General features: G+C 36.0%; 1 protein-coding gene across 1 annotated transcript; it reads right to left on the bottom strand.

Moving 5' to 3' along the window:
* Nucleotides 1–20,541: 20,541 nt before the first annotated feature.
* LOC113362114 (beta-amyrin 28-monooxygenase-like) lies at nt 20,542–22,446 on the bottom strand. The gene is made up of 3 exons (XM_026605101.1): nt 21,323–22,446; nt 21,062–21,249; nt 20,542–20,959 (listed from the first exon to the last, which is right to left on the bottom strand). Exons 1-3 carry the CDS (start codon nt 22,395–22,397, stop codon nt 20,651–20,653), a joined length of 1,572 nt encoding a protein of 523 aa, XP_026460886.1. The 5' UTR covers nt 22,398–22,446; the 3' UTR covers nt 20,542–20,650.
* Between the last annotated feature and the right edge of the window lie 1,552 nt (nt 22,447–23,998).

Genomic DNA, 23,998 nt, shown 5'->3' with positions numbered 1-23,998 from the left:
AAGGTGATATAATGAAGACTCCGAGATATGGTGACAATTATCATGTTATTTCTAACACATGAGCTCCATCCTTTTATGAATGGACCATTTAGTTGGGTCCCTCAACTCCTACAATAAAGATTTTTTCATCCACTTAGATTGGTTAGTGTTATCCTGAATTGGCACAAGTTTCTATACTACATAGTTTCAAAATGCAACTAAATGTTCCCCCCTACTCCCATACTTAAATCTAACATTGTGCTCAGTATTCTAAAGATGAAATTAAAAGCATCAACAAGGATAAACTGTTACCACTTGAAGAAAACGAAATAAGGAAGGATATTACCATGTCGCATGAGCATGGGTTACCTCCCAGCAAGTGCTAAGTTTAAAGTCTTCAATTAGACATTAAATACCATAAAATGTCTAGTCACCTTTCAAAATCATATACCAATAGCTGAAATAACTGCGGGTCTTCGAAACTAAATAAAGCTGACAACGGATATGATACAACTATACTGGATCAGAAAAAGATGGAGCATAACCTTATCTAAGGTTTCTTTCAAGACAACTGGCATGGGTTTATCTCGGGCGTCCAATTGGGCTTCATATGAGTGTCTCGATAAACAAATTCATCCAAACTACGGGTCTCTAATACCTGGATTTTTCTTCTGGACAATATCAGAAGAATCCGGTTGTGGAGTCTGAAGAAACTCATGTAATACCTTAGAGGCACAAAGCTCGAGTCCCAATTTAGGGACTTTAGTTAGGGATATTAGACGTCACAAGAACCATCACTACCCCGAAACTTAGGGTAATCATTACTCTCGGAAAGACCTAAAACTATTGCTTGAATTTCAGGGTCCTTAGAGTCTGAAAAATACTCGAGAGATTTTTATAGAGTCTGGTCATACATAAGATTTAAGAGAATGATATCATCAAATTAATCTAAGAAATAACCAAATAAAGTGACATGCCAATGATCATGAACTACAATATTAATCATATTCACTTCTTCTAAATCATCATTCTCAGAAGGTTGTCTAGTAACATAAAAGACATTTAGTTCAGTGGTCATATTACCGAAGGATATGTTCATAAGTCCGGTCTTACAATTTATGATGGCATTGGATTTGCCTAAAAATAGGAGACCTAATATCACCGGTATATGAGCATTTTGGTCCTGAAAAGGAGGTGTATCTAGAACAACGAAATCCAGTGGATAAATAAACTTATCAACCTCAACCAGAACATCCTCTATGATACCACGAGGGACTTTGACAAACATATTTGCTAATTGTAGTTTCATTTTGGTCGGTTTCAACTTACCAAGACCTAGATGGACGTATACATGATATGGAAGTAAGTTAACACTAGCTCCTAAGTCAAGCAATACCTTATCAACCAAGTGATTACCGATGGAACAAGATATTGTGGAGCATCCGTGGTCTATATACTTAGGGGTGGTTAGTTTAAAAGGATTGAACTTACCTGACCAGCCAAAAAGGCTTTCTTATGTATTCTAAGCTTTCGTTTTCGCATACAAAGGTCCTTAAGGAGCTTGGCATAAGTAGCAATCTGCATAATTGCATCTAATAACGGAATATTGATGGTAACTTACTTAAAAATATCCATTATATCATTAAAATTGGATTCTCTATTTTTCGATACTGGTATTTGTGGGTACGGGCCCTAGACACATATTCAGACTTTTCAGGAACCGTTTTGGCATCATTAGGGACTTTATCAGTCTCTTCAGTTACTGGTGGTTCTGAGGGGTGAACCACATTATGTTCGCTAGCAGGCATGATTACCTTATTGTCTACCACTTTACTGTTCCTAAGGGTTCTAATAGCATTCACCCGATCATATGCTTTTACCTACTTCATGAATTTCTCTAGGATTGGGTTGTGTTTGACTAAGGAACTTGCCATTTTCTCAAAGACTCATTTATCTGTCAAACCTAAATTTGTAGATCAAAAATAACCCGAGTCATAGCCTGGACCATCTTATTATTAGCTTGTAAAGATTGTTGAACTGATTGTTGAAACTTTTTAGATGTTCTGAGATAACATGGCGAGAGACTCCTCTAGACTTATGATCTTCTTATCTGAAGAATTTTGAAAATTTGCTGGACCCGAAGGATTTTTAGTATATCCAAAACCTGGGGGATCTGGGTGTTACTAGACTGACATTGATTCTATCCCTTTAAACAAGAAAGATTAGGATGATTTCTCCAACCATGATTATATGTTTCTGAATAAGGATCAAACTTATGAAAGTTATGGCCACTACGAGCGTCCTTCATATAATAATTATAATTCTTATTAATATTTGTTGATAGTTAAAGATTATTATTACAAGAAACTAGTTGGCAGTCTAACAAGCAAAGATCCAATAACGTAGTACTACATAATAATAATTACTATTATTCTATAAAACATAACTTTTGTTGTGTAAATATTGGTCCAAGTGGTGGATCAGTTGTGGACAGATCTTTACATGGGACCCACATTAATCACCTAGCATGGGCCATGACATGGCATCTATACATTAATAGTTATCTTTCTATGGGGATGTTTATCGCGTGTTGTACGGTTTTGAGAGAAGTAATAATAACTTCATTTCTCATTTTTTTTATACAGTGACATTTCCTTCATCTTCTCCATTCGCCTTATGCTAATTAAATTAGCTTATTTGTCTTGCGTGTACGGGTGTTATATTTAAATGTGTAACTAAATGAGGTGATTACACAACATAAAATAGATGATTACATGACACATTATCAGCACGAATTGCTCTGTGACAGTCAACTAGGGGCGGACGATACAGAAAAGGATAATTCTCTTCAATTTTTGCATATTTTATTCAACTATTTTCTAAGTAGTTTTATGCGTACATTTTTTTATGTCTAACTTCATTTCCTATTTTGGTTAAAGAGAAGGTTAGACATCTTATCGTATTGTATGTGCTATTTGGAGCACAAGAAATTGTACGGTATATGAAGAGATATCCAAAAATAGGTATGTTTTATCAACAACTCATATTTGTAATATTATTCAATTTCCGAATTTAGCCAAATATTTGAGTTTTGTAGCATTTTGCTATTTTCCGCTTTAGCCAGCCAGCGGAAGGTTTTTCCGCTTCCCCTTGGATAGCGTAGAGAATAAAATTACCTTTGTTGGTACATCAATGAGTTTTATGGTTTTAACGGTTTTAATATCGGCAGAGCGAGGAATTGTTGCATCCTGTGGGATAGCAAAATTTTAATATTCCTTTGCAAAAATAATCTCCGGAATTCTGAGTCGTTCCACCTAAGGTCGGAATGTGATGAAAAATGGACACTGGGTTAACATGGTTAGCCAGTCTCTATCAACGGTCCTTTAAATGACCTACAATTGATATCGAGACAACTTATTTTAAGAAAAGAATGTGTTCATATTTCAATGTTGATAAATTAATATTTTGTTGAGCCTAATGGACGAAATTAGAGATTTGTCGGTATTATGCTAGAACCGTATATATTGCATTTTGAATGTTTTTCTTCCTTGTTTCACCATTGATTTTTGTGGAAAATAGTTCGGCTTAATTTTAGAGAAGATATATTCATCGTATATAGTATTGTGGGATCAATAAGGAGAGTCGCACATTTTGCCCCCTTGTGTGTCCGTGCTAGCTTCGCGGCGTGCATAATATGCGCCTATTATATGCATCGACGATCTTTAAAGAGCTAGTGATTAATTTGCACTTTGTATATGTTGTTACAGCAACAACGAGATGCATATTTTAATTGCGTCTCGTAGATATACAAAAGTCGAGCGATAATGAGTGTCGCATTTCAATAAATGATATTTATATTTAATATCATGTCTTCTCATCGCCAGAGCTATTACCTAAATCACGAATTTGGTGAATTAAATTTACAGCAATACCTATGCAAATAAGCCTATCTTTGGAAAAGAAGGAAAATACAATTGTGGTAGGCATATTTGAAGATGGGAACCACAATCGTTATCAGGTTTGAGAATCTGGTAAACCCCCGACCACTAGAAGTGAAAATATACGGGCCGGTAGCATAATGATTGGTTTGAATAAGCCATCTTTGATCCTGGAATAACTCTGCTATCGTTGTGATAGACACGATACGTGCATCTGCAATGTCGATTGTTGTTGATCTCTATCGGTCGTCTTGGAAGGACTGGTACTGATATTGAGATAGTGTCTAAGGTCACAGAATTCGTTTACAATTTACTGTTGATTTTACATGGAAATATAAATCCTTATAATTATTCCAGCTGGACAGTAAACGAGAGAGAAAACCTGACCAGTTATCTCTCTTGAGTTGCGTGTTGTGTTACTTTGTGCACCCAGTTACTCCCTTGATAGGTGGAGTCATGAAGAACTGAATGTTCTGTTGATGAGACATTCCCGACTGAGGATCAGGAGGAGAATCGTCGACGATATTGGTCAAGTCCAATTATGTCTCATCTAAATTCTCACACCGAGAAATGCCTGAGGTGTTGGAGTTTACTAAGTTTCTATATTTAGAAAGAGTAAGCTTGCTTGATTTGGTATATTAAAATCCTTGCAAAGCTTTCCATGTAATCGCAAAGATTGTTTCGTCTGGAAATATTCTTAGAAGCCTAGACGAAAATCTCTTGTATGAGGTATGCCAATCTAATCAGATGATGTCCATATTCTCTTTGAGTTATGAGTTGATAACTCATGACGAGGAGCATATCCATAAATGTTGCGTTGATATCTCATTAAGGAGAATATCTACATATTGAAATTTGGTACCAATGGATTATGATATCCTCATACTCTAGAGAATTGAAAAAGCGGGGGTCTAACAACACCACCCAATATTTCGCTTAGCAATATGTATGGACAAACTCAAATATACTTTTAAGAGAATTAACAAGACTCAATCAATTAAAAATACATCAACGAGTTTGTATCTCTCTCTATTGATTTGATTTCCTCAAACAGAAACTGCGAGTACTAATCAAATACAAGGAATAACTTGGATGGTACCAAAGACCAATATCCAAGGATCAATCAATGACAATCAACAACCAAGGGTTGGATTACTCTAATTGCTGATCTAACGCATAACCCATATTATTTCAATTATAAAGATAAAACAATATAATGCGGAAACTGAAATAACACAGACACCAGAAATTTTGTTAACGAGGAAACCACAAATGCAGAAAAACCTCGGGACCTAATCCAAATTGAACACACACTGTATTAAGCCGCTACAGACACTAGCCTACTCCAATCTAACTTCAGACTGGACTGTAGTTGAACCCCAATCAGTCTCCCACTGATCCAAGGTACAATTGTACTCTCTACGCCCCTGATCCCAGCAGGTTACTGCGCACTTGATTCCCTTAGCTGATCTCACCCATAACTAAGAGTTGCTACGACCAAAAATCGCAGGCTTTGACAATAAACAAATCTGTCTCACACAGACAAGTCTATCAAAGGATCAATCTGTCTCCCACAGAAAAACCCTAAAGTTTTTGTTCCGTATTTTGATAATAATCAAGGTGAACAGGAACCGATTGATAATCCGGTTTTATATTCCCGAAGAACATCCTAGATAAATCAATCACCTCACAACAATCTTAATCGTATGGTAGCGAAACAAGATGTTGCGGAATCACAAACAATGAGACGAAAATGTTTGTGACTACTTTTTATATCTTGCTTATTGGATATATTAATCTCAAGCCAATCAATCTGATTGTACTCGTATGATAGAAGATGCAAGATCAGATCACACAACTACGATAAAAGTAGTATCGGCCTGGCTTCACAATCCCAATGAAGTCTTTAAGTCGTGAACCTGGTTTTAGAAGAAGAAAACCAAAGGTTAAAGGAGAATCGACTCTAGCACGCAAACTAGTATCACACGTGAAATGTGGGGATTAGTTTTGCACAATACTAGATGTCTCCTTTATATAGTCTTTTAAATCAGGGTTTCGCCTTGGTCACAAAGAAAACAATATCCACCGTTAGATGAAAACTTGCTTTAGATTCAAGCTAATATTTCTCAACTGTTAGATCGAAAACTGAGCTTGTTATACACAAATGAAATGCACGCTTCTAGATTTGTTAACCGTACCAAAACGTGTACACTTGTCGGTTCAACAATAGTTAACCAAAAGGTTAGCCATATGAGCATTTCATACCAACCATATTCTTCTTCACCATAACTAGTTCAAATGACTTCAAATGAACTAGTTAGAGAGTTGTTCAATTGCAAGGAAATCTTATGTACTAAACAAGACACAATTGAAGCAAAAGATGATTTGATTCACTCGAATCGGTTCATGAACTTTATATCCACGGTTTGCAAATTGCATTCCTTAGTCTTTATAAGTTTAAGTTCAGAATCATCTTCAGATATATAACCTTCTTAAGTTCGCACACTAGGTTCGCGGACTTACACAACTGGCCAGAGTTTACAAACTCAAGCAGAAAATCTCGGCAAAGACTTTCCGCCTGTTCGCGGACTGGGTTCGCGGACTGGTACTCACGCAACAAGTTTGTCAACTCCAGCAGAATTTCTCGGGATGAGAAGTTCGGCAGTTCGCGGACTAAGTTCGCGGACTTGGCAACAAGCCATTCTTCCGGTTTCTCTTGATCAACAAAGTTCGCAAACTTTGGTTCAAGGGATAAGACTTATGCACATATGTGTTTCCACAACAATACTTATGTCCATCATTGGTTATGTAATCTAAACTCTCATTCCAACCATTGAAACATTCTTAGAGGACATTATATAGTTGTTAAACCATTTCTCATCAAAGCAATTTTCAAAGTGATTGAAACATATCATGACTTGCGTCAATAGGTAAAGATAAACATTGTCGAAGCGAAACGCTTACCAACACATATTTCGAGATATAGATAGGCGAGGTGTACTCAGATCGAAATACCAAATGTGTATAATCTAAGTCTATATGTAGCATACGACGTTTTGTCTCAAGAAGTAGGAGATAGAGTAGATAGACTTTTGAGTGACAGATAAGTTCAAGTCTTCACATATCTTTTTGTCGAGAAGTTCCACCGGTTCCTTGAGTAGTTCTTATTCTTGTACGATGAATCGCCATGAAGTCCTTGAGTTTAACTACACTTTATATCCTAGTCTGAGACTTAGCTATAGTAGACTAGGAATCAAGACTTATAGTTTTGATCACTAACATGGACAAACATGCTTGAAATAACAACACATGCGAGTTCGACCGAGCAATGCTCTAACAATCTCCCCCTTTGTAAATTTTAGTGATAAAATTATCAATACATATGGAATACAAAAAAGATAAAGAACCTTTAGTAGCTCCTATTCCACATGCCTAATCTTCAACATTCCTCGAAATCTTCGTCACTTCCAAGTAATCCAATGATACCAAAGGTTGTAAGTTTAGCATCACCGTTGTTGAAGATCCGTAGCTATAACAATGAGAAAGCATCGGTCTCGATCATTGTTATACAGTGTCATAGTATTATTACACAGTGTCAAAGTACAATTGTATCACAACTTCAACAATAATACTATGGTGATATGTATCACTCCCCCTTAGTCAATACTCCATCTCACATGGAAACCACTCCCCCTTACACAATGATCCGAAAACCATATGTATTTGTAGTGTGAACTACGTATTAATTCTCCCCCTTTTTGTCAATAAAATTGACAAAGGTACAAGATCGGGATCATAATGAAATTTCCGTAAGAGACATTTCATGACTAAAAGAAAATATATACCATCTAATTTAGATGCAATCATATAGCCGAAGCTAATAACATTCATCAAGGAGTTTAAAGATACAAGATAACCCCTTTAAAATTCTACAGCCGCACACCCCTCAAGATATGACCATTAAACACAAGTTCAAAAGAACTTTCCCCCATTTGATGTCATTCCCGAAAGAACAACAAGAGCGACCTTAGTTTCAAAAGAAACGAAGGATTTTTATTGGACACCAAAAACCATAAGAATGATTTTCTATATCCAAAAACTCAATCAAATTAATCACAAGTAAACCCATGATTAATTTAATTGGAATACGCAATCAAATTAAACACAAAAAGTGATCAATTCAATTGATTATGCTCAACACAAGAGAACTTATGGAGACACGAAAATACTCAACTAGATTAATTACAAGAGAACCCATAATTAATCTAATTGGAATACACAACCAAACTAATCACAAAAGTAATCAATTTAATTTTCATTTGTTTTGCTCGACATAAGAGCAATAACTAAATAACCAAACAAGATGATTAATTTAGTTCAATATGCTCGACATAACATATCTCACGGAACACCAACTAAGCTAAAAAATCAATTTGGTTGTATAGTGCTCAACATAAGATACATTACGGAACCTCACAGTAATACATAAAATATGGATCAGGGTTGATCAATACTGCGGAATACACAAGGATTCATTCTATTTTCCATCACTATTTGCATAACGATATTTAATAGACATAATCCTTGAAAACAAAAGATTTTAACCTATCTTCCATCAATAATTGACATAATATGCTTAACTTTTGTGTTTGTCAAAAGTCTATTCATTCTTTTATCAATACATGCATATCGACATACGAAAGACTTTACTTTTGACAAGGTATGGGACAATCATAGTTCACGTACGTAAACACCAATCCCATAACAAATTGCCATATATCAAATCACAAAGATTAATACTGCAAAACATCATCCTCCAAAAAGTTTTTAGAATTTAAACCAATAAACCTAAGAACATGAAGATGAATACGTTTGGAAATAACTATGTGTAATCACAATAATTGCTATTCCAAAATCTAGTAATCCTTCTCAAAAAACAAGAATAAATTCTCATAAGAAGTTTCCTAGGCATCAAGACAAACTCGTAATGCACATATAAGATGATTTTTCCTTAGAGAGTAGAATCATTCTTTTTCGCCCGGATTTATACCAAGAATATCTACCAAAGGCGTATAAAAATATTTTCAAAGAAGAACATACAAAGTCATTAAACGACCATGCACCATAATTCACATAATGATTGTGAACATTCAAGAATCCCATAGTAATGTGTACTACTTCCCATTCTTGAACTTCCTTATTTGTTATTCACCAACAACATTCTTTTAAAAGATACAAATGATCTTAGAAGAGTACTACCCCATGAATCCAAGTGCCCAAGTCCAAGAGAAGTGGAACACGTCCAACGAAACAGAGCAAAACACTCAAAAACAAGAGACAGGAAAAATACCAATCTTAACTCATCCAAAATCAATAATTCTCATCTCCATTTTGAATAGAATTCAAAGAGAAAGATAATGAAAAAATAATGAGTTCATTCCGAGTTCGAACGAAGAAGTTACGGCCAAACCAAGTCGACCGAATATCGACGTCTACATGCAAATATGCATACGGGTTTGCAAACGAATTTTCAAGTCCGCGAACTTAAACCCCTGGATTTTGATTTTAAAATATGTTATGCATACCTGGTAGGTTTACCATGAAGTCCAAACATCCCGAACTACTATTTTCAAACCTAAGCATTTAAGAACCTTAAACACAGATCAAGTTAGGTAGAAAGGTACGTGAATCATTATAAGTTCTCTAAACAAATAAAAGCACAAATCTTGCTCAAGTTTATAGACATACCTTTTTAGATGAATCCAATTGAATTCTACCACCTTACCGAACATAATCAGTGCGCCCCAATTTTCGTGCTTCCCTCACCGTATACATAGCAGGGCATTCCTTGGTGAGGATGCAGTTTCAACACAAACAAGTTGTGTTGAGGTGAAAAATGTCTTGCTCACCATGGCACCAAGAAAGAGTTTCGTTCCAACAACTCTTGAATCTTGTAGTGTTGAGAAACACCCAAGTAACTATTTTTATAAGTCTAACAAAGAACTTCAAGAGAACCCAAGAAGATTTGTGTTTCTGATTTCTTGTTTTCCAACTTATAAAAAAAAGTTTCTGCAGATAGTTTTTAGTACTGCGAAGGGAAACTCTTTTGATAAAAAGAAACGTCCTAGATTCTTCATAAAAGAAGACAATACTATTATCTTGATAGGAAGTATCAGGAATTGAGCAACAAATCAATTCATGCTTTGAGGTGATATATTCAGATGACTGAGATTTAAACTCCTCTTGTAATTCGTTTAGTTTATCACAACTAATTGGATTACGCAGAGGAAGAGCATTGCTCTCACTGATTAGTAAATAAATATCAACCTCAACATGAATATTATTCATCGTAAATTTATTTAGCCTATCAAGAGATTCTTGCTCTTTCTGGAGGTATCACTCAACATCAACAAATAAGCTCTCAAGCTTCTTTTCAAGCCATGAAAACACTTCAAGGGATTTTAAACCTGGTGGAGGTTTAGATAGAATTTCTTCTACAGATTTTATTAAATCAATCATGGAAGAGAATTCTGAAATCCCTGGATCTGGTGGTGCATTTATTGAGATAGCACTACTGTCCATAGAGTCAGATCGCTACAAACACAGACTTGTAAGGTCTTGAACGTGTTTGCCTGCTCTGATACCAATTCAAAAAGAGGGGGTCTAACAACACCACCCAATATTTCACTTAGCAATCTGAATGGACAAACTCAAATATACTTTTAAGAGAATCAACAAGACTCAATCAATTAAAAGTACATCAACGAGTTTATATCTCTCTCTCTTGATTTGATTTTCTCAAACAGAAACTGCGAGTACTAATCAAATACAAGGAATAACTTGGATGGTACCAAACACCAATATCCAAGGATCAATCAATGAAAATCAACAACCAAGAGTCGGATTACTCTAATTGATGATCTAACGCACAACCTGTATTATTTCAATTATAAAGATAAAACAATATAATGCGGAAACTGAAATAACACAGACACCATAAATTTTGTTAACGAGGAAACCGAAAATGCAGAAAGACCCCGGGACCTAGTCCAGATTGAACACCAACTGTATTAAGCCGCTACATACACTAGCCTACTCCAAGCTAACTTCGGACTGGACTGTAGTCAAACCCCAATCAGTCTCCCACTGATCCAAGGTACAGTTGTACTCCCTATGCCTCTGATACCAGCATGATACTGCGCACTTGATTCCCTTAGCTGATCTCACCCATAACTAAGAGTTGCTACGACCCAAAATCGGAGGCTTTGACAATAAACAAATCTGTCTCACACAAACAAGTCTACCAAAGGATCAATATGTCTCCTACAGAAAAACTCTAAAGTTTTGTTCCGTCTTTTCATAATAATCAAGGTGAACAGGAACCAATTGATAATCTGGTCTTATATTCCCGAAGAACAACCTAGATAAATCAATCACCTCACAAAAATCTTAATCGTATGGTAGCGATACAAGATGTTGTGGAATCACAAACAATGATACGAAGATGTTTGTGACTACTTTTTATATATTGCCTATCGGAGATATTAATCTCAAGCCAATCAATCTGATTGTACTAATACGATAGAAGATGCAAGATAAGATCACACAACTACGATAGAAGTAGTATCGGTCTGGCTTCACAATCCCAATGAAGTCTTTAAGTCGTTAACCTGGTTTTAGAAGAAAAAAAACCAAAGGTTAAAGGAGAATCGACTCTAGCACGCAAACTAGTATCACACGTGAAGTGTGGGGATTAGTTTTGCACAATACTAAATGTCTAGTTTATATAGTCTTTCAAATTAGGGTTTCGCCTTGGTTACAAAGCAAACAATATCCATCGTTATATGAAAACCTGATTTATATTCAAGCTAATATTTCTCAACCGTTAGATCGAAAACTTAGCTTGTTATACACAAATGAACTGCACGCTTCTAGGTTTGTTAACCGTACCCAAACGTGTGCATTGTTGTTTCAACAATAGTTAACCAAAAGGTTAGCCATATGAGCATTTCATGCCAACCATATTCTTCTTCACCATAACTAGTTCAAATGACTCAAATGAACTAGTTAGAGAGTTGTTCAATTGCAAGGAAATCTTATGTACTACACAAGACACAAATTGAAGCAAAGATGATTTGATTCACTTGAATAGGTTCATGAACTTTATATCCACGGTTTGCAAATTGCATTCCTTAGTCTTTATAAGTTTAAGTTCATAAATCATCTTCAGATATATAACCTTCTTAAGTTCACACACTAGGTTCGCGGACTTAAGCAACCGGGAAGAGTTTACAAACTCCAGCAGAAAATCTCGGCAAAGACTTTCCGCCGGTTCTCGGACTGGTACTCACGCAACAAGTTTGTAAACTCCAGCAGAATTTTCCGGGATGAGAAGTTCGGAAGTTCGCGGACTTGGCAACAAGCCATTCTTCCAGTTTCTCTTGATCAACAAAGTTCGCAAAATTTGGTTCAAGGGATAGGACTTATGCACATACGTGTTTCCACAACAATACTTATGTCCATCATTGGTTATGTAATCTAAACTCTCATTCCAACCATTGAAACATTCTTAGAGGACGTTATATAGTTATTACACCATTTCTCATCAAAGCAATTTTCAAAGTGATTGAAACATATCATGACTTTCGTCACTAGGTAAAGATAAACATGGTCGAAGCGAAATACTTACCAACACATATTTCGAGATATAGATAGGCGAGGTATACTCGGCTCGAAATACCAAATGTGTATAATCTAAGTCTATATATAGCATACGAATTTTTGTCTCAAGAAGTAGGAGATAGAGTAGATATACTTTTGAGTAACAGATAAGTTCAAGTCTTCACATACCTTTTTGTCGATAAGTTCCACCGGTTCCTTGAGTAGTTTTTCTTCTTGTATGATGAATCGCTATGAAGTCCTTGAGATCAACTACACTTTCTATCCTAGTCCGAGACTTAGCTATAGTAGACTAGAAATCAAGACTTATAGTTTTGATCACTAACATTGACAAACATGCTTGAGATAGCAACGCATGCGAGTTCGACCGAGAAATGCTCTAACAAGAATGATGTGAGATCGTTAACTAACTGATTAATAACTTGGTTGTCGATAATGTTCAGAGTATCTACTAAAGTCATTGTGGATGTATATCCCGCTTTTCAAAGGAATTATCGACAAAGTTCATATGATTGGTAAATATGGATTTTAGTCCATATTGAGTTGTTCTCTCACTTGTATCTGCTTTGAGGACCTCAATTCTAGCATCCACGAACTTAATTTTGTTCCAAATTTGATGCTTGTAAGAAAGCATACAGAGAGAACTAATTAAGGTCTATTGTTGTATAACGCCAACCCTTGACAGTGAGTTTCCGCAGATACTAACCTGGTTGATGGAAGTATAGTTTGGTAGTCATAAGTGACTCAACATATCAACTGGGTGGTAACTGTATTTCTACACTCATGTAGATTTTAACTGAAACTCTTAATTGTCAGTCGTTGATGTTGTGTCAACCTAGTGATGTTCTGGGCATGGATGGTGAGTATATTTAATGTTCTTGTGCATTTTGAATTTATTACTCATGAAACCATTGTCATGTTTTCTGTATAAGAAGTGCTACATTCCACCGTTGTTACTACTCTACTACAAGATTTGCAAATTTGATGGGAAAGTCTTCCCACCGTTTGGGGGAGGAAAGGTCATCGCCTGAAAAACGGCGTGAAGTATCCTGGTTTGCACAAAGATGAACCGGAATGTATCTCATCTGGATGTTTTCAGCAATGAAAGACATATATAAGATTTGATATCTTCAGAAATTGCAAATCAAGTTGCTTCCTTGAGAAGCTTTGAATGTAGTAGCTAGTGTGTCATTAAGACACACCTTGAGCATGGAAAACTAGTTGATTCAAAATATTCTGCACCTCCTAAAAGGAAGAACCAGTTGCAATCATTGAAAGATAGTGTTCTCAAAGAGGCTATCAAAGGTATATTTGGTTTCTCTATGTACAGTTCTCCTAATAAGAGAACGTCTCCACACGAAATATGGAACCTCACAGTGAGGGAATCTCCATGAAGTATGCGTGTAGTAGAGAAATCTTGAATCCCAATACAATGATTGATGGTGACATACTCAAAGTATCAAATGATACTTCCGTAGATGATGTTGGTGTTGAACCACTCTCCATGGCAATGTCATCAAAAGTATGATTGGTTAAACCATGAGAGATAGAAGCAGAATAACAGCTTTCTTGCAAAATGCGTAACATTGGTACTGCATCCCGAACACTCAATAATGTGAGCCACTCTTAGACACACTTAGGTGTTTGCAGTTCCGACATCCGATAATGTAACCCTTAGTGGTTACAGGTGGGTGTGTGAGCATAGTGAGAAAAGTAAAGTCAACTAATGGCATAGAGTCTTTTACAGAAACCTGAGATGGATTACAAAGAAACATATTCCTTATTATGGATGCAACTACCTCTTTGGTATTTGTCTGGAAGTCTTTTAAGGACTCGACGTGCATCAAATAGATGTGGTTATTGCAGATCTATATGAAATACTAGATACAGATAATTGCATACAAATTCCTAAAAGGTTTTGTACCTATCAGTAAAATTACCATGTCAAATGTATTTGCTCAATAAGGACGAGAACGGTCAATCGTCTAAGTGAATGCTTATATTATCCAGGAATATGTGAACCATCTTCTATGCCCATGTATTTTGCATTTACTAGATTTTATGCAACATATACTTGATTGGAACTCTTGAAGAGTTCTCTAAAGCACAAAAATGCTTGAAGCAGGAGTTCGAGATGAAAATATCGGTAAAACAAGGTCTCAATATGTTAGTTGGACATTGTATCTTGAAGTCCTTTAATTTCGTCAACCTTAAAGGTTTATACATGTTTAAATGGACAAGTTGTCACAATTGCAGCTCCACGATCTCTTACTTTTAAGATTGATCGATTTACATCTTAACAAAGAAGATGTATCACTATGTGGTTTGTACACAAAGATATGCGAATGGTACATTAGCTGAAATATGCTATAGATACATGATATTGGATTTGTAGTAAACATGTAAGTATGGCTCTACCCAGCACCAATATCGATACATTAGTCCGAAGAAAATTCCCTTTCATCTTCGTGGTACCATTAAGCTGGATCTTTTCAATAAAAGATCGTTGGATGTCTTCCACAGAGAAAAGCTAATCAGACTGTTTAAGTTTTGATTTTTGGAAGGGTCGTTGAGGAAGCTAAATATTTTCCTAGCTAATAGTTTTGTAAAAGATGAACTTGTTTATACTCCGAGAGATTATGATTATTCAGACAAAGCTAGTGGAGAATATATAAATGGCTGGCACAACCAAATCATCATTAAGAAATTGCATAAAGTAAAATCAGACCGATTTTCTCAACTAGAGGAAGCTGGAGCTGCTGAATACTTTAAAGGGTGGTTCGGAACTCTAAGCAGTACTACCAGGAATAATGATCAACTGAGAAGGCTTCTCATCATGGGGAGTAAAGCCATGGAATACTATGGATATGATCATATTGGACATTACGTCGTGTACTCTTTTCCCTTAGTTAACGTTTTGTCACACTGGGTTTTCCTTGTCAAGGTTTTAATGAGGCATGCGAGTCCACTGCTATCCGCAGTTCGACGTGTTGTACTCTTTTTCTTCGTCCTGGTTTTTATCCCTCTGGGTTTTCCGGTCAAGGTTTTAACGAGGCAACATCTGCGGATCTATCATTGTTCTGAGTACTCGTGTTTTCCTACGTTCAGGTTTTGTCCCTCCGGATTTTTTCCTGGTGAGGTTTTTAATGAGATAACAACTTAGAAAAATGGTCATCATCAATAGAGATGTATATCCATAAAGTTCCTTGATATGGTTATTATCCGTTTCAGGTTTTTACCGCGCACGGTTTTTCCTGACAAGTTTAACAAGATAACAAGAGCACAACAATTTGAAGCTCCGTTCTGATTTTTTTTCAAGCGGTTTTCCTGGACAACTTTAACGAAGGGAGAAAATTATTTCACTATCGTTTCAAAGACACCAATATTGTACTCATTATCTTTCGACTAGTTTTTGTTCCAGTCGTATTTTCCCGACGAAGTTTCAATGGGGTAATATCTTGAATGGTGGATCATCCAAGGGGGAATGTTGTGTAAATATTGGTCCAAGTGGCTGATCCACCTGTGGACAGATCTTTACGTGGGGCCCACACTAATCACCTAGCATATGACACATGGGCCATGACATGACATCTATACATTAATAGTTATCTTTCTATGAGGATGTTTATCGCGTGTTGTAACTATCATAAATAACCCTCAAGGGTTCATCTTATGTACGATTTTGAGAGAAGTAATAACCCTCAAGGGTTCATCTTATGTACGATTTTGATTTTTATCATCAACTTTCTAGAGATAAATTTTTCAAAGAATATGACCAGAACACAGAGTATTTCCATGCCACTACTTTCAATAGAAAAAGAATAAATTCCATCAACTCTCTTAGAGAACCATCTGGCATTTGACTTTCTGATAGCGATCAAATCAACACTCTCTTAATCAATCATTTTACCCAAATTGGTACATCCCAAATCAGCAATAACAACTTTGATTTTTCCAGCATCATTGAGCCTTGTATTTCCGAAGTAGAAAATCATACTCTACTACAAATCCCCACTAAAGATGAAATTTGGCTTACCTTATCTTATATGAACCAATGGGGTGCTCCGTGTACCGATGGATACCAACCAGGATTCTTCAAAGCCAATTGGGAAACATTTGGGCCAGACATTATCAGCACAGTCCAGGATTTTTTAGATCCGGTACTGTAAATGCAGATCTTAATTATTCATTTATCACCCTCACACCGAAATTATCCACACCACAAACTCCGAGTGACTTTAGGCCCATTAGCTTAAGCAATACGGTCTACAAATTAATCACAAAAATCCTGGCGAATAGACTAAAACCCATCCTCAACAAATTGATTTCTCCGAATCAATCTGTCTTTCTGTCGGGGAGAAAAATCACATATAATATCATAATCGCACATGAACTTATCCACTCTATGAAAACTTCTAAAACGAAAACAAAAGGATATCTGACGCTTAAATTAGAACTCTCTAAGGCGTTTGACATAGTGGAGTGGACCTTCATTAAAAAAATTCTTCTTAGTTTTGGATTTAATGAAAAATGGGTAAACCTCATCTTGCAATGCATATCCACAACATCCTTTTATATCCTCCTTAATGGTTCTCCCGGTCCAAAATTCCATACCTCGAGAGGTTTAAGACAAGGAGACCCCCTCTCCCCTTACCTTTTCCTCATCTGCATGGAAATCTTATCCATGCTACTTGACAAAGCGATTGTTGATAGAAAAATTTCTGGTCTCAAAATCAACAAAAACGCGTCAAACATTTCCCAACTTTTCTTTGCTGATGACTGCTTTCTATTTACAAGAGCCAACTTAGGAGAGGCAAAAAATCTGCTAGATATTTTATCCTTATTTGAAGATATCACCGGTCAAATGATAAACCTCCAAAAATCCAGTGTCTATTTTAGTCCTCAGATACACCCCAAACATGGAAAAATCATATCTAAAATTCTTAAAGTCCCTTTGATGACTAAAAAAGATAGATATCTTGGTACTCCCCTGTTTTTCGACAAAAATAGAGAAGCAAATTTTGAGCCGCTTCTTCAAAAATACTACTCAACTCTGCAAGGTTGGAAATCGAAACTCCTTTCCCAAGCAGGTAGGACAGTCTTAATAAAATCTATTCTGCAAGCTTTCCCAACGTATCAAATGCAAGTGATTGCTCTTCCAAAATATACCTTATATCAAATGGATCGAATCCAGAGAAACTTCTGGTGGAAAAAAGAAGGGAAAAAAGACAGGGAGGGTTCATCAGCGCTTGGGCCAGCATTTGCAATCCTATCTCGCAAGGAGGACTAGGAATAAAAAATCCCCACAAATTCAACATAGCTTTACTCACCAAACTTGCCAGTCGCCTTATCTCAGATCAAGATCAATTATGGGTCAAACTCCTCAGAGCAAAATACTTTCCGAATTCTCATCCTTTAGAAGCCTCTAGAACCTCAAATTTATCGTGGATCTGGACAAGCATTCAGAAAGGCTTAGACCTAATTAAAGGAAATTTTGTCTGGTAAGTTAAAGATGGTAAATCAGCAAAAATCTGGGAAGACAGGTGGATTCCAAATGAGGAAATAATATCTCAACCAACCAACCAACCTTCAAGAACATGCCCCAAAAATGGTTCAAGAGTTAATAACGGTAGAAAATAAATGGGATCAGGAAAAACTGAACAAATTCTTCAACCCAGAAGACAAAAGAAAACTACAAGCCATAACTCTAAGGATACAGGAACAAGACAAAATAAGATGGAAACATCATCACTCTGGAAATTTCTCTACTAAAACATCTACAATTTCTTAATCAATCAAGTTAAAGATAACAATACCCCAATTAATTTCCCATGGGAAAAATTTTGGAAAATTCAGGCGATTCCAAGAATCAAATTATTTATTTGGAAATTAATTCAGAAAGATCTACCTACCTCTGCGCGACTTGGAGCTCATAACATGGATATTGATCCTCACTGTCATATGTGTGATGCACAAGTTCATGAAACTGACAATCATCTTTTTAGATCTTGTCCGTTCGCTAGAGCTATCTGGTTTGGGTTCTCACTTGAAAGGCTCGATTCGACAGGAAACACTGACGCGATGGATCATTGGATTAAAAGGTGGATTTCGGAAAAAGATTCAATTAACCTAGTGGAAAAAACAACCACCATTCTTTGGTTCATATGGAAATACAGATGCTCGGTAATCTTCGAGAAAATATCTCTTGACCCAATTAAACTGATCGGCTAGATAAACAGAATTCTGCACTCTATTCCTTCAAAAAAAATTCAAAAGGGAATCAACAACCAAAAGGTGAAGCCGATCAATTATAAATGGTCTGATTTAAATACAGATTGGATAATGTTTTCTGCTTTTATTCTTTACTCAGTGGACCACGAGTCATTTATGCACATTTCAACGGGTTCAGAGAAGGCGTCATCGGCTCTTCATGCGGAATCGATAACCTTGTTAAAGGCAGTTACTTGGCTAAAAGGAAATATATTGTCAAGCGTTTCAATAGCCTCTAATTGCAAAGCTCTAGTTGACACTATAAACATGGTGAGCACAAGCCTCTCTTGACCAGTAGAAAACACTTTACAGGAGACCAAGGTAATTTTGAAAGACCTCCCTCAAGCACATGTAAAGTTTATAATACGGAAGCACAAGTCAGCAGCGGACTACTTAGCTAAAGAAGCAAGAATAAAAAACCTCCAGCATATGTCTTCAAAATTGCAACAAAAAATCCAGAAAACTAGCATTCTATCTAATGTTTTTGATAACAATGAAATTGTAAATTTTTTGTACTATATTTGCTAGTTAATAAAAAAAAAATTTCCATCAAAAAAGAAGAAGAAGAAGTAATAATAACTTCATTTCTTGTTTTTGTTTATACAGTGACATTTCCTTCATCTTCTCCATTCGCCTTAATGCTAATTAAATTAGCTTATTTGTCTTGCGTGTACGGGTGTTATATTTACATGTGCAACTAAATGAGGTGACTACATAACATAGAATAGATGATTACAAAACAACTTTAATAATATAAGTGTATTAAGTTTGATTATCTTATTTTGTTTTTCTAATTATCATTTCCTCTTGTCGAGCCAAGATGGTATTATAGTGCAGCTTATGAACCCGGAGATCAAAGTCCACCTCATTCATTTGCAAAAGTAACGCAAATCCAATAAAAAGTTATTTCCAATTCCTCTTGTCTTTTTAGACTAGCTAGTAAACTTGGAAGATCTGGTATGGACGCAATTAACCATGGTCTTATACGCAAAATCGCATGCTGATCGGCTGAGCATTGAAGTACAAGTTGCCAATTATATGATTATCATGCTCAATTTCCCATAATAGAGTACCAATAGAAAAAATAAAAAGAAACTACTACTGCATACCAGTTTAAGGGCAATTTCTATGGCAATGCTCAAACTCAAAATTTTGTTGAGGCATGTGGATGGCCAAATGGGTTTCTCCACTATGGTAAAGCAGGGCAAAATGAACAGATTTGGTTTTTTAGGGCCCTCCTAGTATTTCTTTTTAATATAAAATGTTTTGTAGGATAAAGATGAAAAATAAAATATAATATTTAGGTGAGATTAAATAAGATGAAGTGAGATAAAATAGGATAAAGTGAGATAAAATAAGATTAAAAAATAATAAAGTATTCACGGATTGTACTTGGCATGAACCCAAGAATCGCGGGCGTGAATGAAAAAGTCGCTGGCAGATTTGGCATGGTTGTGGCACCATCGCCCGATCTTCCATCCCACGCGCACCCATTCATCCAACTCAATGTTCAAATCAATAAATATGTTGATTTGAATATCCATTTTTCATGTTTGTTGATTCCATAGTGGGAACAAAATGAACAAATTTGGAGTTTATTCATTCCATAGGAACTGCTCTCACAGTTTAGTTAAAATGATCATGAACAGTATAAAAAGAACAATAACTATCACGACAAAGATGATTTATTCGTACATTACATATACGTACACATATAAAAATAGAGACACTGATGGCCGAAATTAAAAACATATTTGATAGAGCAAATCAACAGGCAATACTAACTAGGTCGTCCGTGGTTGAAGACGAATCGGAAACCCTTTAGGCGGCAACGGATAGGGGTTAACTTTTAACCTTTCATTAATATCACCGGGAATCAATTTCTCCCATGTGTACCTTCTCACAACGTGGTGCAGGAAAACAAGTATTTCTACTCGAGCATACTCGTATCCAGGACACATCCCAGGTCCTCCTCCGAACGGTACAAACGTGTATGGAGCAGGTCCTGCGCCTTGAAATCTGGACGGATCAAACTTTTCAGGATCTGGAAAGTTCTCTAGATTCATGTGTGTTGAAATTGCAGTCCAGTATAACTGCATCAAATTGTTATACAACTTTTAAAATTAGTGACCTGTATGAAGAACTTTTATAAAATTTTACTGCAGCTGCCAACTTTGTTCAATTTGTTCAGTTACCTTGCGTCCTTTTGGAATGAAATACCCGGAGTACATAAAGTCTGTCAATGCCTCGGTAAAGCCTCCCTGGAACGGCGGTGCAAGTCTCAGTACTTCACAGATCACATTCCATGAGTATTTCATTTTGTAAATGTCATCCAAGTTTAGCAACTCTCCCGGTGCTTTGGACTTGGCAATTTCGTTCTGCTCTGTTGTTAATATATGCAGTTGAATTAGAAACATATATAACCAAACTATATGGAAAGTTTATTGAGTACTTACCCTGTAATACCCCATTGAGTACATCCGGAAAATCAGCAAGGAAATTCATAAGGACTGTGATAACAGTACTTGTAGTGTGATAGCCAGCTGCCATAAGACAGAGAATCAAATCCGCAATGTATGCTGCACTCATGAACTTCTTTGTTTTCTGGTTGTTATGATCATCAGTAACGCTAGCTTCATCATCTTCCGGATTGTTATCGCTGAACATGATCATTTGCGACAACATGTCTTGTGCAGGTGGCTGTGGTAATATAGTCTCCTTCTCCTCGTCCTCCCCCAAAAGATGCATCTGATCCATCCTCTGCTTGACTATCTTTTCGAACTCATTACGGATAAATTTGGAAGCTTTGATACCACGATTTAATGGCGTCCCAGGTAAATTAATCGGTAAACTTGCGAATCCATCAACGACCACATTAAAGGGTTTGAGTAACTCATGGACAAGAGCTTCATCGTCAACGCTCAGTAAAAACCAACAAGCCATTGAGAAAGTGTAAATCTGGACTAGAGGATACACAATAACTTCCTCCTTGTTATCCCAATGAGTATCGAAATGTTTCCTCGTCAGAGAATCCATCATGTCTACATACTTACGGAGTGCGTCTCGTTTAAGGATTAAAGGATAAATCTTCTGGCGGAGGTTCTTAGATGCTTGGATTCCCGATGGAGAGGCTACTCCCTCCGTAATTGGTATGATCTTTTGAATTGCTCGAGGCCACCAAATCGTTACGAGTTTGTATTCGTTGGAGAACAGGAATTTGTTACCAGCAGGACCATCGAGGACAGTCACAGTTTCGCCAATTAATGAAGTCTTAAACACTTTGGAAGAGTATTTACGAACCCTGTCGTAAAAGAATTTTTCTGGAAAGCCCTTTAGATTTGCTCGGCCGAAATCCAAAGTCTCTCCGACGATAGGCCAACCTGTCGTTCCAGGAGGCTCGACTGCTGTTGTTCCCTCCTGCTGTTTAGTCTTTATGAGAATGGATTGCAAAAACTTGAGAGAATAGAGAGACAGCAAAAAGACTAATGCAGGCAGTAGAACCACCGATATCTTCAACAAAAGATCATCCATGTCGCTGCTGCTCTAGCCTGTGTAAGTATATGTTATAATGTATTTATGTACCAAATATGCGGAGTTGATCGGAGAAGAGAACTCTATTATTCTATTTATGAATAATGAATGTGTGGGTTTGAACTTTGAACAACTCTAGGAGGTGCGCGTTTTCGTACATAATCCACATGATCTAAGGATCCTTCATTAAATACAGATAAGATTCTAGTAACGCCCTTATGGGGCAAAGCTAATAAAAAACTACCAATTTCATGATTATCATGGCTTTTGACGGTATAAGAAGTAAGAACTATTACGTCCTTATTGTTCAAGCTTCATACGTTATATCTATATATAATAAGAATATCATCCCACCAACTGTTCATATTTGTAACTAAACGACACTTGATAAGGCTCTCAGAACTATCTTTTATAGGAAATACCATTTGGTCCTAATAATAATATACCAGAGTTAGTTTGGTCCAGTTGACCCAATCAACTGTCTGTTTGGTTCTTTTGTAAAATATATATTGTTGTTTGGTCCTAAATATTATTGTTTGGTCCCAGGGTGGACAATATCCACTCGGAATGACGTCATCAATGATGTCATAATCTTGTAATAGTTACAGAAATATCATTTTTTCTATCTCTTAATAAAAATAAATAAATAAAAAACTTAAAATTGAAATATTTTGAACCACATGTCCAAAAATGATAATTTTTATATACTCGGAAAGCCCTCGACGAGAGCTTTCCAACGAGTACCATTGTTGATATGTTTCGGAGCTTTTAATTTTTGCCTTATTATTCTTAGGCTAAAAAATAACTATAAAATTAACTATATACGGTTCATTATACAAAATGAACTAATTTAATGAACTACCATACTAGCTAGTTCATTCTACATAATGAACTGTCATGATTAAGTAACATACGAGTTCATTCTATAAAATGAACTGGTATAATGAACTACTATTATGAGTTCATTCTACCATATGAAATACCATTAGGAGTTCATTCTACAATATGAACACCTATCACGAGTTCATTCTACAATATGGACTATCATTTACAAGTTCATTTTATAATATGAACTACCATAATGAACACCTATTACAAGTTCATTGTACAATATGAACTACGTACCGTACTTGATTATCATTACGAGTTCATTTTATAATATGAATTATCAATCCTACAATATGAACAACCATAATGAGTTCATTCTACGATAACAACATTTATCATGAGTTCATTCTACAGTGTGAACTATAATAATAAACTACTATCGTGACTTCATTCTTAATAATGAAGTACTTTTATGAGTTTATTCTACAAAACAAATTGCTAGCATATACGAGTTCATTCTACGAAATGAACTGCTAGAAGTAGAATGAGCTACCATGTTCTAAAATAGTGTTCATTCTTGGATATGAATTACTATTATACCGAAAAAAATTAAAATTTCGAAACATAGTAAAATGGGTACTCATTGTTAGATCTCGATGAGACCTTCCCGAATATATAAAATTTATTAATTTTCGACTTATATTTTGAGGGATATTTTATTTTTAAGTTTTTTTATTTATTAATGTTAAGAAGAGAGAGAAAATAAAAAGAGA

Source organism: Papaver somniferum, chromosome 3, assembly GCF_003573695.1.
Source record: "Papaver somniferum cultivar HN1 chromosome 3, ASM357369v1, whole genome shotgun sequence".
Classification (NCBI taxonomy): domain Eukaryota; kingdom Viridiplantae; phylum Streptophyta; class Magnoliopsida; order Ranunculales; family Papaveraceae; genus Papaver; species Papaver somniferum.
The sequence above is the reverse complement of the archived record's forward strand: the minus strand, read 5'-3'. Positions and strand labels throughout refer to the sequence as shown.

Coding starts and splice junctions, on each gene's coding strand:
- LOC113362114 (XM_026605101.1), bottom strand. CDS start 22,397: ATGGATGATCTTTTGTTGAAGATATCGGTGGTTCTACTGCCTGCATTA. Junction 21,250..21,322: donor ACTCAATGGGGTATTACAGG/GTAAGTACTCAA, acceptor TATTAACAACAG/AGCAGAACGAAATTGCCAAG. Junction 20,960..21,061: donor TCATTCCAAAAGGACGCAAG/GTAACTGAACAA, acceptor AATTTGATGCAG/TTATACTGGACTGCAATTTC.